The 18,052-nt window shown below is 35.6% G+C and overlaps 1 protein-coding gene across 1 annotated transcript in view; it reads right to left on the minus strand.

Moving 5' to 3' along the window:
- LOC150108493 (thioredoxin reductase 1, cytoplasmic-like) overlaps nt 1–18,052 on the minus strand; it is a 158,395-nt gene that overhangs the window by 69,393 nt on the left and 70,950 nt on the right. Inside the window, exons 6-7 of the mRNA XM_090415906.1 lie at nt 16,005–16,055; nt 5,928–6,070 (exon numbers count right to left, since the gene is read on the minus strand). Coding sequence (XP_090272032.1) covers nt 5,928–6,070; nt 16,005–16,055 — 194 coding nt within the window. The remainder of the gene's footprint in view (nt 1–5,927; nt 6,071–16,004; nt 16,056–18,052) is intronic.

The raw sequence follows: 18,052 nt of genomic DNA on the forward strand, positions 1-18,052 counted from the left end.
CGAATCAGACCTATGGCTGGGTCAGTATTCCTGACTGTAATCCATGTGTGTGTCCTCGGACTGGTTTGTCTGCTTGTGGGATTAAAAACACCAGATAAACCGGCAGGGAAAACTCTGCTGTCCACGCACAAGACCGGCTAACTTGGCTATGGCTGAGGCAGATCCTTGTGCTCCTCACGTCGTTGACAGGAATTGAACCTAGGACACTCCTTCCCCAGGCATATGGTTTCGAAGCGCAAAGCCACTAGGCTAACAGCATGGATAATTAATGTATATTTGCAAAGATTATGGCGAAATTCCTTCCTATATATTTTATCTGTAGATATTAAATGTGTGATAGTTATGCAGTATTGAAATAGTGAATAAACAAAACAGTAGCCAAATAGTCTAATACTGTTCCATAAACAGTATGGAATTTAGAGATTTATGAAATTAAGTTGTCGATAGATAACATGATTAAGTATAATAAAGAACAACTTGTCAATTTACATTAATGCTATCTGAATTTTTGATTTCTATAATATCTGATGCTTAATATCTAAAATTAGATGCTAAGGTTACATGTTGAACTACAAAGCAGGAAATTATGGCCACTGAGTATACTGAGTTCATTATAATGAACTCAGTATACTCAGTTGCTAGATAGAAAGAATATCGACAGTGCATGGGAAGCATTTAAACAATACTTAAATAATGCAACATCAGAATGTTTCCCAAGAGTTCGAAGAATAAATAGAGTAGGAGTCAAATGAATGTGTAATCTTATTAAGCAAGAGATTCGTAAGAAAAGGACAATGTGGAAGGAATACCGTTTGCACAAGGATGACATCCATTACGAACGTTATAAGCAGCAGGCTAGAATAGTCACAACTGTTGTACGGAAAGCAAAGTCTGAGTATGAAAAGAAACTTGCTCTGTGTGCTAAAAACAACCCACAAGAATTCCATCGATATGTTGCAAGTAAAAGAAAAAAATGAATATGAAAGAATAACTCTTCTAAATCCAGATGGCGTGAGGGTTACAGATGCAGAAGAGGTTGTTCAGTTAATGAGTGCCCATTTCGTTAAAAGATATCAACCTAGTGAATGCAACATTGAGCTCACTGTTACCTCTTCGCTAGATGAAGAAACGCAGGTGTGCGAGGCTGAGGTATTAGAGCTGTTGCACAAATTGAATAAGAATTCAGCAATAGGGACTGATGGAATATCAGCATGTGTACTAAAAGAGTGTTCAGCTGAACTGGCCATTCCTTTGACCAGGATGTTTAATATGAGTCTCAGAACAGGAAAGATTCCACAGGAATGTATAGTAATTCCATTGCACAAGGGTGGTGCAAAGACCAATGTATCCAACTATCTACCAATTAGTATCTCAGGAGTGGTGAAGATTTTGGAAAAATTGGTTAGGGCCTGCATTCAGAAATGGGTTGATAGTGAATCTCTACTTTGCAATGAACAACATGGGTTTACTAAGGGAAGGTGATGTTTTAGCAACTTGCTCACATTCTATAACAATGTTACCATTGAACTAGACAAGGGGAATGGATACACCATGATACTTTTGGATTTTGCTAAGGCATTTTGACAGAATACAGCATGGAAGACTTTGCATAAATTGGAGAAAATAGGTTTGGGTTATACAATATTAGCATGGATAAGAGGATGGGGGACTGACATATCAGAAAAAGGTATATACGGGGGATCTGAGTCTGCAAGGTTGAAGGTAACAAGTGGTGTACCACAAGGATCAGTGCTTGGCCCGCTGTTATTCAATCTGTACATTAATGATATTGGGAATGATTTGACAAGTGACATACAGTTATTTGCTGATGATGCAAAGATAGGTAGGGTAATCAGGAATGCTGCTGATATGCAATCTTTGCAGAATGATTTGAATAGGTTGGAATTGTGGGCATGGGAAAATGGGTGTCAGTTCAATGTCAGTAAATGTAAAGTGATTCACTTCGGTATGATTAGATATCATACTGAAGTGAATGATATCTAATCATACTGAAGTGAATGATTAGATATCCAATGTTGTGTTATATTGGTGGAATTAGGCTAGAAGAAACTGATGAGGCAAGGGATCTTGAAGTGTTAATAGATAGGAAGTTGAAGTTCAGGGGCCATGTGGCAAAGATTGCAAATATAACTCAAAAGATAATTGCTATGCTGAAAAACGTTCACATGTGAAGATAAGGAAGTCATTTTGCCTCTTTACAAGGCCTTGATAAGACCTCACTTGAACTACTGTGCACAGGTCTGGTCTCCTGGTTTCTATTGTGATTCTGATATATTGGAGAGAGTACAAAGGAGAGTGTTAAAAATGATATCAGAATTGTGGAATACTGATTATGAAGACAGATTGAGAATTTGTAGACTGCAGACACTAGTAAACATGAGAAAGAGGGATGATATGATTGAGACTTACAAACTTCTGAAAGGGGTCATACAGGATTTTACTTGATGGAATTTTTCGATTTATGGAGGTTGGGGAAAGGACGAGAGGGCATCCTTGAAAGCTGAGAATGAAGGCTGCCAAGAATGGTGTGAAGGCTAGATTTTTCTCTCAGAGGGTGGTGCATGGTTGGAATGGATTGTCTTTGGATGTTGTGAGTGCAAGCAGTGTGAATGAATTCAAGAATAAGTATGATAGCTGGTGGGAGTATGTAGCCTCCCTCGATGAGTCTCTGACTCCCTGGAGGACTCTTTTAATAATAATACATTTAAACAAAAATTCAGAAAAAGATATTTATGTAAATGCTGATGAAGTCTAAGAAGATAATTCTCAATGAGTGCTAATATGCATTATTTTATATTCTACTGGTAATCCCTTCCCCCCCCCCCCCAATAAATCAAAAAATCCTTCACTTACACATAAGGGAAGTATCTTGATAACTAATATTTAAGGAATTGACAGCATATACTAGAAATATAGATTAAATAAACTTTAATATATACTTTCCGATATTTCGGCGAACGTCACATTGCCATCTTCTTGGGAACTTACTACAAAGACACGTGCACACAAGTACTAATAACAGCAAATGAGACTGAAGCTAGCGTTTTCCTAAAGTCCTGATGGTGCCCCCTGGCGGGCTATATAGGTAGTTCTTGGCCTTTGGGCTGAAGTTCTTCTGATAAAAGTTTCCCAAATTTGGGGCAGTCTCATGCATCCAAATTTGTTGAGGTTTGGCATGTTCCTAAGGGCCGAGGCTGATTCCATGAATAGTCTTTCATACTTGAACTTGCTGCAGTGTATTACTGTGGTTTTCTTCCATCTTATTCTGTGGCGAGTATCCAGAGCATGGTCTGCAAGCCCAGAGTAGCTGTACTGGTGAAATCGGATGTAATCCTTGTGTTCTGAGATTCTGATATTAGTACTTGTGTGCACGTGTCTTTGTAGTAAGTTCCCAAGAAGATGGCAATGTGACGTTCGCCGAAATATCAGAAAGTATATATTAAAGTTTATTTAATCTATATTTCTAGTATACGCTGTCAATTCCTTAAATATTAGTTATCATGTTTAACCAGCGTATAAGCCTCTCAACGGGAAGTATCTTATATATTCCTATTCCTGTTCTTTCGAGTTAGGAGCTAGTCTAGCAACTGGCTCCTAAACTCAAGTGATTTAATTTTGTTATGATTAAATCTATTTCACTATATATTTAAGATGAGAAGGGATGAAATATTAAATATTTTAAATAGAAGTTTTATTATTTGTAAATATTCTTCCTTTGTGTAAATAATTTACTTTTCTTAATTCAAATAAGAATGAAGACTCGTTTCTAAAGAGTCTATGTAGATCAGTGGAAGTGCAACGTGCGTCCACAGTACTAAACCACCAGAAGGAAAAGCATCGCAAGTGCTATTCTAGTTGCCGACTAGAGGAACTTTTACTAAGCCTTTTTTTCAACTAGTTCCCAAGTTAGTTAATCTCTGTCACAGACATTGGTTTTTTTCTCCCAGAAACTCAGCTTTTTTGTCCCATAAACTCAAGAAAATCGACTGTAAAAGAACCCACATTGTTTTCAGACAGTAAAACATAGTGTTAGGATTAGGGACCACAAAATGGTGGTACTCATCAGCTGCATCTCTTCACTGGTGCTGTGTATAATTAGTGATAGTCTTGGGCCAGCTATCTCTGATTGGCTACTGAAGGAAATTGAACTGTTTCTCTCAGTCTCCAAAAGTTAAATAGGAATAAAACAGCCTTGCCTACTCCCTATAGGGGAATAAAAGGAGTTAAGCTGATTTTTTTTTTTTTACTCATTTTTCGTTTTCTTAGTTTTAGATGAATGTTTACAGCAAAATATGATAGAAATTTAATATGGCAGAGAAAAGTTATGACAAAAACTTTTTTTTTTTTTTTTTTTTACTGGTGGAGAATTATGAAGAAATAAAGTGACTTTATACAATGAGAAGTCAGTTGAATAAATTTATATGCAATTAGAGAAAAGTTAGCTAAACACTAAATTAGCAGTATACAAGACAGTGTTTAAAGCAATTAACTTAAGGATGTGGGAAATGGGTTAGAAATAAAACAGAATAGAGACCAGAAACACTGAAATGGAATGGGAAAGGTTAGTAAAACTGGTGTTGTATACCATGAATGTACTCAGGTTAAACCCCACAGGAAAACCAAGAGTTAAAATGTTTGATGTAGTTAGCAGTGATTAAGAATCTTATCTAAGATTCTATGGCTCTACTAACTGAATAACTATCAATAAAATTTTAATTATTAGGTCTCCAATACTGTCATTAAACAGAATGTAAAATTTGGAGATCTCAAGTTAGATTTAGATGAAAATTCTCAACAAGAAGTTAATAATGTAAACTTATTATGCAGCTACCACATTATCCTATACTTTTTAAGGGTATATATTAGAAATTGATGAAACAGACCATTATACAGAACAATATAAAACTTAGGTTAGCAATAAGAATTGAAGGATGTACAGGATGGCTCAAAATCAATTAGGCTAGGTTATATACCAGCTCTACTAATCATATGAAAAACATTACAATCCCTATGGCACACTCAGTAAAAGAAAGACTTTGGTTCAACTTTGGATGCAAAGAGTGAAAGTAGTCAGTCTCATATACAGGTAGCATAAAGATATTTCCTCATGGAAATATTTTCTTACAAAACAGAAACCATCCAGAGAATATGTGCGTTGATGAGTATGATAGGATTAACCATGCTATCATTACTAAAGTTATAGTAAGTTGAGTACCTTGGCCATAAATAAAACATTCAGACTTAATACATTAAGGAAATGAAATAGATTGCACTGTCAAGCAAAGTGATATTAAACTTGATTAAAAAAAAAAAGAAAGATATGCAGCTATTTTTATTTTTTAACTTCATGCACATTTTTAAAAATCTTCTATAGGTCTTCAAAACTAACAAATTTGGCATGAATATTATTATTATTATTATTTGACACCTCCAGAGAATCCAAAGACTCATTGAGGGAGGGCACCTACTCTACAACATTCCATTTCCACCACTTAACCTCATCCACTAACTGCATCATCTACACCAACGGCATCTACTGTCCACCACCACTACTAGTATTTTTTTTTACAGCCAATCAGAAACATTCATGCCATTGGAAGGATTCGAACCCACAGCCTTTTGGCTGGAACGTGTTTTTCATTATTTTATTTGTGTGTGTGTGTGTGTGAGGATAAAAACAGAAAACAGAATAAGCAAGGCTGGCATAAGTGGGGAGCTAGTTAAATAAAATTGTGGAGCAAGAAACCTCTGGTCACCTGACAGAATGGCAAAATAAAATCAGCAAAACAGTAAAAAAACCCAGACAATTTGAAACGAACATGAACACTACCACAGTGATTTTAGGAATCTATGAAATAAGTTACCGTAATTCTTTAGGGGTAAAAAAAAAGTAGCTTACTACTTACTTTTATTTTGTGAGGCTCAACAAATTGTGCTAGTGCATTTAGATATTTAACTTTCCTTTCCCGAAGCTGAACTTTGTAATTCCAGTTCAGAGAACCTATATGACTTTGGATAGCATCTTTCATCACTTCCCACCTATGTTCAACTTAAAAAAAAAAAAACATTATTAGTTGCATATTGAAACTTGGGTCACTTAATCATTTTTAATTTAGAGAAAAAGCACATTTCTAAAGATTTAAAATATTCAGCTCTCAAAAAAGGTAAGCACATCGTTGCTGCGATACTGTACACGTTCCTTTACTAACTTAAACATCAAGTTAGTATCAATTATAATACCTGGCACATAAGGAGACAGCCTAAGTTGCAGATCTCAAGCAATAACAGTTACTGCAAATATGAAATATAGGAGATCAATGATTATCTCATTACAGTCTCAAAGACTGCTCACCTTACCAATATCTGGGAGATGACCATCTTGAGACCTTCAGTGGAATGAGCAAGATTCCATCATTGCATCCACAGAGCATACCAGTTAGAACTCAGAGATCCCACCTTTTCATACTCATGTCTTCCTACTAATGTTTACATGCACAGGTGTAGGGTACATCTTTGTGCCCACGAAGATGCACTGGTAACTATGACAAAATATTGGTCTAATAATTTAATAGCTAAAGTTTGTTAATTATTGTCTCTAGACATATTTTCTCCTCTACACAACATGAGTATTAACCACTGGGTAGTAAAACAGTTGTAGAGTAAGTACTTAGCAAACTGAAGACTTAAGTTGCTAAAATGACTACTTGGAAAGCAATGGGAATAAGACATTTACATATCACTGTAAGAGGCATGCACCATACCCTCAAGAGCCACAAGTAAACTTGCCATTTAGCGTTCACATTTTTTGTGGTTTATGGGAATAAATTAAACATTTGGTGGAATAAGTAATAACGTTTCGTCAGTGAGAGACATTGGTGACACAATAAGAATTCTTACTAAATAGCTTAAGGAAATTACAACGTACACTAGAAATATAAATTAAATCAACTTTAATATATACTTTCCTATATTTTGGCAACATCACGTTGCCATCTTCATGGGAACTTAATAAAAAGACACGTGCATCAAGTACTACATAACAGCAAATGAGAAACCAAGCGAGGAAGCTACCGTTTTTCTAAAGACCTGATGGTGCCACCTGGCAGGCTATATTAGGTGTTCTTGGCCTTTGGGCTGAAGGTCTTCTGATGTAGGTTTCCCAAATTTGGGGCAGTCTCATGCAACCAATTTGTTTAGGTTTGGATTATTTCTTAGGGCTGAGGCCAATTCCATGAATAGCCTTTCATATTTGAATTTACTACAGTGTATTATCGTGGCTTTCTTCCACCATATTCTATGGTGGGAATCCAGCACATAGTCTGCAAGACCAGAGTGGCTGTATTGGTGAAACCGGATGTAGTCCTTGTGTTCTGAAATTCTGATACAGCTGCAAGGGACTTGGTATACACCAGGTAGGCCTTCGGGGGGGGGGGTCTTTAGTGAAGCGGATAAGGGATGCCAATTTTTTTATAAGGTCTGTAACAAGAAGTTACGTCATGCCTTTTTAGGATTTTTGTAATTTTTTCCAAGGTGCCTCGGATATAAGGAATGGTGATGGATATAGAGTAATCCTTGTTGCGAAGGGGAGTTGTGGTTTATTGGTTTCAACATGATTTGGATTTTTTTTTGGGGGGGGGGGGGGGGTAGCCATTGGCTAAGGAAGTGTTGAGAATGTGGTTTAGTTCTGTGGTTAGGGCATTGTCATTTGAACAGATAAGTTTAGCTCTGTTGTGTAGTGTCTTAATGACTCCATATTGTTGTGAGGGGGGGGGGGGTCTATAAACTGAGAAAACCAAGTTTCCATCAGGCTGGCGGGCGACTAGTGTGTCTAAGAAAGGAAGGCAATAGTTTTTTTCTTCTTCCAGGGTGAACTTGATTCTGGGGTGTTGGTTGTTTAAGTGTATTAGGAAGGAGAGGAGTGCATCGGAGCCATGTGACCAAATAGCGAACACATCATCAACACAGCGAAGCCATGTGGTTAGTTTTTGTGGGGCAAAGTTTAAGGCTTTCTCTTCAAAAGTCTCCATATAAAAGTTGGCCAAGGGTGGGGAGAGTGGAGAACCCATGGCTGTCCCCTCTATTTGTTTGTAGAATTTTCCTTGCCAAACAAATAGCCTGAGTTCAATGTGAATTGAACCATGTATCGGGAGGAAATTTAGCTTGGATTAGCTCTGAGGATTCTTTGAGTGGGACATTTCTGAATAGGGAGGAGACATCAAAACTGACCATTACATCAGTGTGTTTGAGTGTAAGGTTTTTCTATGCTGGCTTTGAAGTGGGCAGAGTTTTTTTTACGTGTGAAGGTGTGTTGCCAATATAGTGCGCGAGGACTTTGGCCAAATGTTTAGCTAGTTTGTATACGGGGGAATCGATGCTATCCACTATGGGACGTAATGGCACATTTTCTTTATGTATTTTTGGGAGTCCATAAATATATATATATATATATATATATATATGGGAATAAATTTTTAACTTGGGTATATTGTATATTAGGATAACCAAGCAATTTTATATGCTTGGTTATTTTAGCACCTAATCCCAAGTATGCAAACAATTAAGTTTGCGCCTGAAACAAAGTTCAAGTCTAAAGATGGTACAACACCAGGGCAACTCATTGTAAAGGTGGGTAAAGCTTTGATCACTATTCTTAGTATTTTCCCATAATGTAAAGCACATCTCACTAGAAGATGTATACTGCAATGCATTATGGGTGGGGTCACTACCCAGACCGGTTTCAACCTTTTTTGAGGTCTCCTCAGTGAGTAGCTAGACCCTAAATACCAAGGTTTTAGTAATACAAAGCCTTATCAACTTTACCTATATAAGTTGCAACAAGGTGTATTAAGTTTTAATAAAAATCTCTGGAGGAGATATTGATGGGAATAAATTTTTAACTTGGGTATATTGTATATTAGGATAACCAAGCAATTTTATATGCTTGGTTATTTTAGCACCTAATCCCAAGTATGGTACATTAATAATCCCATTTATAACCAAGCATATAAAATTGCTTGGTTATCCTAATATACAATATACCCAAGTTAAAAATTTATTCCCATCAATATCTCCTCCAGAGATTTTTATTAAAACTTAATACACCTTGTTGCAACTTATATAGGTAAAGTTGATAAGGCTTTGTATTACTAAAACCTTGGTATTTAGGGTCTAGCTACTCACTGAGGAGACCTCAAAAAAGGTTGAAACCGGTCTGGGTAGTGACCCCACCCATAATGCATTGCAGTATACATCTTCTAGTGAGATGTGCTTTACATTATGGGAAAATACTAAGAATAGTGATCAAAGCTTTACCCACCTTTACAATGAGTTGCCCTGGTGTTGTACCATCTTTAGACTTGAACTTTGTTTCAGGCGCAAACTTAATTGTTTGCATACTTGGGATTAGGTGCTAAAATAACCAAGCATATAAAATTGCTTGGTTATCCTAATATACAATATACCCAAGTTAAAAATTTATTCCCATCAATATCTCCTCCAGAGATTTTTATTAAAACTTAATACACCTTGTTGCAACTTATATAGGTAAAGTTGATAAGGCTTTGTATTACTAAAACCTTGGTATTTAGGGTCTAGCTACTCACTGAGGAGACCTCAAAAAAGGTTGAAACCGGTCTGGGTAGTGACCCCACCCATAATGCATTGCAGTATACATCTTCTAGTGAGATGTGCTTTACATTATGGGAAAATACTAAGAATAGTGATCAAAGCTTTACCCACCTTTACAATGAGTTGCCCTGGTGTTGTACCATCTTTAGACTTGAACTTTGTTTCAGGCGCAAACTTAATTGTTTGCATACTTGGGATTAGGTGCTAAAATAACCAAGCATATAAAATTGCTTGGTTATCCTAATATATCCTAATATACAATATACCCAAGTTAAAAATTTATTCCCATCAATATCTCCTCCAGAGATTTTTATTAAAACTTAATACACCTTGTTGCAACTTATATAGGTAAAGTTGATAAGGCTTTGTATTACTAAAACCTTGGTATTTAGGGTCTAGCTACTCACTGAGGAGACCTCAAAAAAGGTTGAAACCGGTCTGGGTAGTGACCCCACCCATAATGCATTGCAGTATACATCTTCTAGTGAGATGTGCTTTACATTATGGGAAAATACTAAGAATAGTGATCAAAGCTTTACCCACCTTTACAATGAGTTGCCCTGGTGTTGTACCATCTTTAGACTTGAACTTTGTTTCAGGCGCAAACTTAATTGTTTGCATACTTGGGATTAGGTGCTAAAATAACCAAGCATATAAAATTGCTTGGTTATCCTAATATATATATATATATATATATATATATGGGGGGGGGGGGTATGGAGTTAAAACGGTTTTAATTTGTTAGTGACTTCTACAGGCCAAGAAGTGACCTTCTTAAGGAGCCTGTGGAGTTTTCTAATTTGTGAGTTGGTGGGATTGTACTCGATAGGGAGGTAAGTAGCCTGATCTAACAATAGAGCATTCAGCTTACCTGTGTAATCCTTTTGGTCAAGCAATACTGTGGCATTCCCTTTATCTGCTTTGGTGATTATTATTTCCTTGTTTTTCTTTAATTCTTGCAGAGATTTAATTTCCTTATTGGGCATGTTGGTTTTTGGTGGTTTTGCTTTGGTCATAACACATATCCACAGAATACATCCAGTCTAATATCGTTGGCAACATGGTTTGGAAGGTGTCAAATTCCGCGTTCAATTTGTATCATAATGTCTTCAGCAGGTATTCTTCTGGGCGCAATAGCGAAGTTGTGGCCACGTGAGAGAGTGTTCAGTGCTTCAGGTTTCACACTAATTAATGAAAAGTTGACTTACGTGTCAGTAGGAATTTTTGGTTTGGAGTTAGAGTTCTTTATTAAATTCTCAAATTTTTTGATGTGTCGTTCCCGTACTTTTTTAAATTCTTTGTCCGCAGCAGTGCACGAGATGTCGTATAAAATAGACCAAATCTCATGGTTTAAGGTGCTGGAAAGCTCATCTTCAAGTGCCTGGATAGCTGAGTTAGCATCACACAGGTAACGGCGAGCAGCGGCAATTTGTTCCCTGAGCAAAGCTTGGCTGGCACAGTTATAAATACAGAGAGCCTTTTGGGAAACGAAACGGTGCTTGAATTTGACACAGTTCGGGATTACCTGGTTATCGTGGTAGTGTTTTAGGAAAGCGAGACAATTCAATTGTCTTGATAGCTTCAACTTCATTTTACCGTAATGGCGGGCCTTACTTGTGATGGAATCTCTGTGGATTATCTTAATTCTCGTGGAAAGGCTTAGACATTGGTTATACATTCTTATGTGTAACGGTAGAAGAAAGCCACGATAATACACTGTAGTAAATTTAAACACAAAAGGCTATTCATGGAATCAGCCTCAGCACTAAGAAACAATCCAAACCTAAACAAATTTGGTAGCATGAGACTGCCCCAAATTTAGGAAACCTACATAAGAACTTCAGCCCAAAGGCCAAGAACACCTAATATAGCCTGCCAGGGGGCCCCATCAGGTCTTTAGAAAAACGGTAGCTTCCTCGCTTGGTTTCTCATTTGCTGTTATGTAGTACTTGCATGAACATGCCTTTTTATGAAGTTCCCATGAAGATGGCAACGTGACGTTGCCGAAATATAGGAAAGTATGTATTAAAGTTGTTTAATTTATATTTCTAGTGTACGCTGTCAATTCTTTAAGTAATTAATTATGTTTTTGTTTTCAAACTCTCAATCTACAGGAAACAAGAACAAGTAAGTTATGGTGCAATTTCCTATTTCTAAAATTTGTCATTCTATTTAATACTGTCTTCATTCCAGAAGCTTTTGTATTAGTGTTGGGCACTACAATAGCTACTTGTTTCTTTCTCTGATTGAGTTGACTATATCAGCTTTACAGTTCAGTGGCAACTGGGTAACATTCAATTAGGTGATGAGATTACCTGGCAATAGTCAACTAAGCAAGACAGGCAATAACTCAGATCAAAGTTTAAAAAGACTTCCTTACATGCTAAATAAAATATAAAGATAAAATAACTCTGAACTGTCCATGTCAGGTCCAACTTTCAGAAGACTATTACACATAAAATTATAAAAAGTCCAGGTTAGGTCCAAATTTAAGACTCACACACAAAGTAAAATATTATATGATAAAAAGAAGATTAAGTAATTATAAAATGTCTGCATTAGGTCCAAGTTTAAAAAATAATAACACATGAAACAAAATTGTACCAAAAACTTTAGATAGAATCTGACTATTGTCTTTGAATTCTTGATACCATAAAACCATATTCTTTATTCATAATTTTCTCGCTACAGTCTTCTTGCATATTCTGCCTTACATTTCTTTGGCCAGTTTAAAATCTGAAGTTATAGCAGCCTCAATGCCATGCTGATACTTTTGTATTTTGATACTTATACCTCTAATCAGAAACATCTGCAATGTCACTGTTTTCATTATTCAGCTGATCCAACAACAGTTCAATTGCTTCCACAACATCACTAAGGGACAAAACCCAGTCCTATGGTGCTCAACATCCACTGCACTGTTGTCTTGATTGTATTGGCTTTGAAGGGGCTCAATTTGGCTGTGGACAAATGTCATGTCATCTAGTTAGCTGTTGTCCAAATGCCCTGCCACCAAGTTGTCCATGATCCCATCTTACAGCTATTTATCTCATCTGCTTTAATCCTCATTAACATTAATCATGCACACATGGCACTTTTGTATCTTCTGGTTCTTTCTCTCTGTTTCAACAATGTTTTATACACTAACAATGCCTATCTGATTCTGGGAAGGTTGTCCAGTAATTATCACTGCTCATGCTAGTTCCCTGATGAAAACAGCAGACTTCTTGTTCAATTAGGTGGTATTCCTGGTAGCATGACATCTGATTATGTTGAACCAAAATGGATATATGGTTCAAACCAAAACAGAATACAATTTGGTTGGCTGTGTCTTAAACTGCTAACCCATCCTTGTTTAATATCTGGATGGATGCTACATAAGAGACCATACTACAGGAAAGTCAAGATTGGTCAGAAGCCCAGGTTGGTTCTATCCCTTTGTTACAGGCTACATGGGAGACCTTATTAGGTACCTAGCGTTGATAATGGGCAATAACATGTATAATCTCATCTCATCATCTTTTTACCGTCTTTTACCTTGCGGTGTCGAGGGTTTATTAATCATCAGACCTCAAGCTGTTCACAGGAAAAGATAGTCAAGCCCTATGTTGAGTTCTCAAGGCTGGTTTGCCTGCTTTGCGGGATGAAAAACCCCAGGATAAACTGGGGAAAAAATCCTACTGTCCAAGCCCAAGACCGGATAACTTGGCTATGGCTGAGGAAAATCCTTAAGCTACTCACGACACCGACAGGAACTGACCTAGGACGCTCCTTCCCCAGACATATGGTTGCGAAGCGCATAGCCACTAGCTAACCGCACGGACAGAACATTTATATTAAATTCTAAAAGTTGAAAGCAAAATTTGAAAAATTCATTCTACATTTCTTCAAAAGAAGTTGTACAAAATGACTTAACAGAATGTAAGAGAAACTAATACTAACTTAATCCTGTAAAAATAAATCTTGTTCGGCCTCTATTCCCCAACAAACCAGTAAAAATTTCCCTTTTTTTTTGGTACATTTCTCTCCTACTATTTGATTTTTTTTTTTTTTTTTTTTTTGGAACTCAAAACAAGTTCCCACTTTTTTTTGCTATATAACAACTTTGCCATTTTAATTACTCATTCATTTCGCTAACATTTCTTTTTACTGCACATGATCCATATGAAGTAAAAAGAATGTCATCATTTTTATTCAAACTATGGAAACTAAAAATGGTAAGAAGGAAAGATATTATTTAAGTTATTAGGACTGAATTCACTACTGGAATAGTTAGATTATGTCAAAACATAAGAATACAATCTGGGACTGAGAACACTAACATTTGGCCCATCAAGTAATGTCCACTGTATGGTTCACTGTGACTAAAACTTAAGTAAACCATTTTGTTTGTTTAAGAATGGCCTAGTCTGTTCCAAAGTATTTTTTGCTTTCTGAACATGTTCATTTTGCCTGTTAAAGGTCCACATTCATTTTTATGCATTGTGATGTCCCTCCTGCTAACCAGAAAAATGTTCACTGCATCTTTCTAGAAAAAGAATGTGTCAATAAGGCCCTTTAGCAAGCATTAGGGCCAGAAAGAACCCGATTTGTAATGTGTAAGCAAAAAAAGATACCCACTCATTATCAGAAATATCTTAGAGCTCCTTATATTAACTTGAGGTGAATCTGAACATCTGTGTTTGGAAAATGATTAGAAAATTGGTAGGTTTTTAATCAATTGAAAAGTTTCAATAGTATTATTTATGATTAAATTTTAAGTATAAGGCTCAGAATACACTTGGATTAGTGTACGCAGATTTGGTTTCCTGGGTTCCAAGGGGATAAAGGAGATGTGGAAAGGGTGCAAAGAAGAGTTACAAAGATTATATCCTTATTATGGGATTTAGATTATGAGGACAGATTGCAAGTATGTGGATTACAGACTCTGGTTAACAGGAGAAAGAGGGGGTGATATGATAGAGGTCTATAAACTTTTGAATGGGTGTTATAGCATTTCTAATGATGAAATTTTTCGTTATATGGAAGGCGAGGAGAGAACACTGAGGCATCCATGGAAGTTAAGAAAGGGTTAAGAGCTAGGTTTTTCTCCCAGAGAGCAGTGAGTGAGTGGAATAATTTGCCCTTGCAGGTAGTGAGTGCATCTAGTGTAAATGAATTTAAGGGAAGGCATGATAGCTGGATTGGGTAATTCACAGCTTCCCTCAATGAGTCCTCGACTCCCTGGAGATCTTAGATAATAATAATACATCTAATAATGTTCCTAATAACAACTTAACAAGGCTGGACTGCTATATGGTCAGATAGTCAGGGCCATTGTAACCCACTAAGGAACAGCTATGGGGAGAAAATTTGGAAGGAGATAAAAAAAACAAAACCTCAAAAATTAATAATTCGATAAACTTTCTTTAAATATTTAAAATAGGAAACAAAATAATATAAAAATGGTTTAATAAAGCAATCATAATATACACACATGTAAACAAAATGATATTTGGGTATAAAGTTCTTGCGAGTTGCTTACATTGGCTTGCATGTTATTTTATTATTATATTTATGCATAATTATTAGAAATTATACTGTATTGATATTTTTCTCTTTAAATTATATATTTTTTAAATGTTAAAATAAATTGTATCTGAACCATAAATACACCCTGTTTTGCATATTTCTTTGAATTTAAAGGCAGCAAAAATATTGCTTGCCTAAGGGGGGGGCATATACCCTAACAATGTTCCTGCAAGTAGCTTAGTAAATGATTCACTGCCTCTATGAATGCAGAGTAATAAAATTAATATCTATCTATCCACATACACACTTGAAAAAAAGTCTGCTTAAATTTAAGGCATTGGATTCAGAGTGATACTTCCATGAAATATGCAAGTCCAGTTATTCTTCCAAGAACAAGGAAGCAAATATACAAGAGGCATTATATCATGTTTGTTAGGCTTGATCACAGTGTTATAATGGTCAAACATCACAAGAATAAGCCAGAATTCTCAGCCTTACCATACTATAAATTAGCAAACTGGAATGCCTGCAACATTTATTTCTTATTTTTCTGATTTACAACTCTTATAGCACTGAAGATAGTCATGAAGTAGCAAAGGCTGCATGTGAACTAACTTAAACTATTTCATAAGTTTCCATTTTTATTATTTCATAATATCAGTTTCCATTGATAACCAAATAAAAGCTATAGGAAGGTCTGGCTACTATTTCTGAAGTTTATCTTGAATTAAAAATGAACAAAATTAATAATATAATAATAAAATTGAATTAAAAATTAATGACCTTAACATTTCATAATAATTAAGAGTTTAGTGAAGCCTTAGAGAATCAGAAGCTAACCTCACCTTTATCAGGTATATCCCATCCAAATTTCTTAGCATCTTTCAAATTATTTCCTAAATAAATAAGATTTTCTATAAATTTGCAACTGACTAAGTTAAAAAAAAATTACAAATTACCTTTATTCTCTCTCATTTTCTCTACACACATGCAGTATTAATGTATAAATATATACATAGTTCAAATTATAACCTATTCAATATAATTAAAATAAAAAAAAATTAAATATTCTGACAGGCATACCTCTTATGCTGTCATTAGAATTTTTAAACCATATAAACAGCATATTTTTCAATAGCATATAAACATTAAGAGCATCTGCTGACAAAAGTTAGTATCTGGTTATCTTCTACTTTAACTTATCTGTCCCTTATGAGAGGTAGAGTCCACTGATTAGGGCTCCCAGTGAATCAATGCAGCCAGAACACCACTCCTCTTCTGAATCCCCAAAGTGCAAGTATTTATTCCAGTAGATCTGTGTGCTCACAAGGACAGTTTCTGTTTTGAAGGACAAAATTCATCGAATTCCTGACATATCTTTAAGGAGTGTACAGGATATGATAGTAGTAGATGAAAAACTTATATCATTACTAATTTCCTATCTACAATTTTCCTCCAAATCAATCTGTTATCTGTCAAGACTCCAACATTATCAAATCTTGTAAGGCACTTTTTATTTTATCAATCCACCTATATATTGGTCTTCCTCTGGGTCTTTTTCCTGCCAACCCAGCAGAGAACACTTGTTTTGCTAAGCTTTCCTCTCCCATTCCATTTAAGTGACCAAACCACCTGATATTGGCTCCTCTAACACATTCCTGGATGCAAACAATGTCAAGTTCTTCTCTAATATCCTCATTTTTAATATGATATTGCCATTGATGTCATCTGTTCATGTCCTTAATCTTTTTCAGGACTCTCATATCTGTGGTCTCTAGTCTTTTGGTTAACAGTTTTATTTCTAACCCAACTCTCAGATCCATAAGTTAAAATTGGTTTGAATACTGTCTTGTATACAGCTAATTTAGTATTTTGACTCTCTTATTATATATAAATTTATTCACTTGACTCCTATAATACCAGCTTTGTTGATTCTGTTGTCTTTTTCCATATTTAATTTACCATCTTCACTAAACATTTTGCCTAGGTAACTGAAATGTTTTACTTGTTCTATAGGTTATCCATTCACAATATAGTTGATATTTTCAATGCTGCTGCCTATTTTCAGTCTTGTTATTGCTGACCTTCATACCAAATCTATTGCAAGAGTTATTCAATTTAGTCAGGAAATCTAGCAGACTTGTACCACATTTATTTAAAAGTATAACATAATCCGCATAAAGTACAGAACTGAGATTAACATCTCCTATTTTGATATCAGGTTTAATACCACTTTCCTTCATAATGTGATCAATATAGATAATGAATAACAGATGGGATAATGTACATCCTTGTCTGACACCAGATTTAACATTAAATCATCTTAACATTAACTTAGCACTTTGTCATATGCCTTTCAAAGATCTACAAAACTTAAATACAGATCTTATATATTCCCATGATTTCTCAACAATCTTTCATAAAATGAAAATCTGATATCCTGACAGCCTCTATTTGTCCTGAATCAATCTTGTTCTTCACCAAGCTTCCCTTCCACAATCCTTCTCAACCGTTTCTCAAATATACTTGCATAAATATTACCAAGAAGGAACACACAGTATGGAAATGCCTATGTAATTCACACATTCAGTTTTATTTTCCTTTATATATGGCCACTATTGAGAGCTCTACTCCAATCATCTGGAATTTGTCCCTTGTCCAGGCCTTCTGAAGTATGCAGTAACTGTTATACCTCCATACTTGAGCATTTCTGGTTGAATATCATATATTCTAGATGCCTTTCCATAATTCAGGCTTTTGATGGCTTCAAATATGGATATGTATTCCTGATTGCATGACTGGCCAGTGATTTTTACCACTGTACTGTCATTGATTGTTTCATTTAGCAATTTTTTGAAGTAATTACTCCATACATCAAGGATGTCTTTTTCAT

Source organism: Typopeltis vanoorti, chromosome 3 (assembly GCF_054136105.1).
Source record: "Typopeltis vanoorti isolate ZY-2024b chromosome 3, IOZ_Tvanoo_1.0, whole genome shotgun sequence".
NCBI lineage: Eukaryota > Metazoa > Arthropoda > Arachnida > Uropygi > Thelyphonidae > Typopeltis > Typopeltis vanoorti.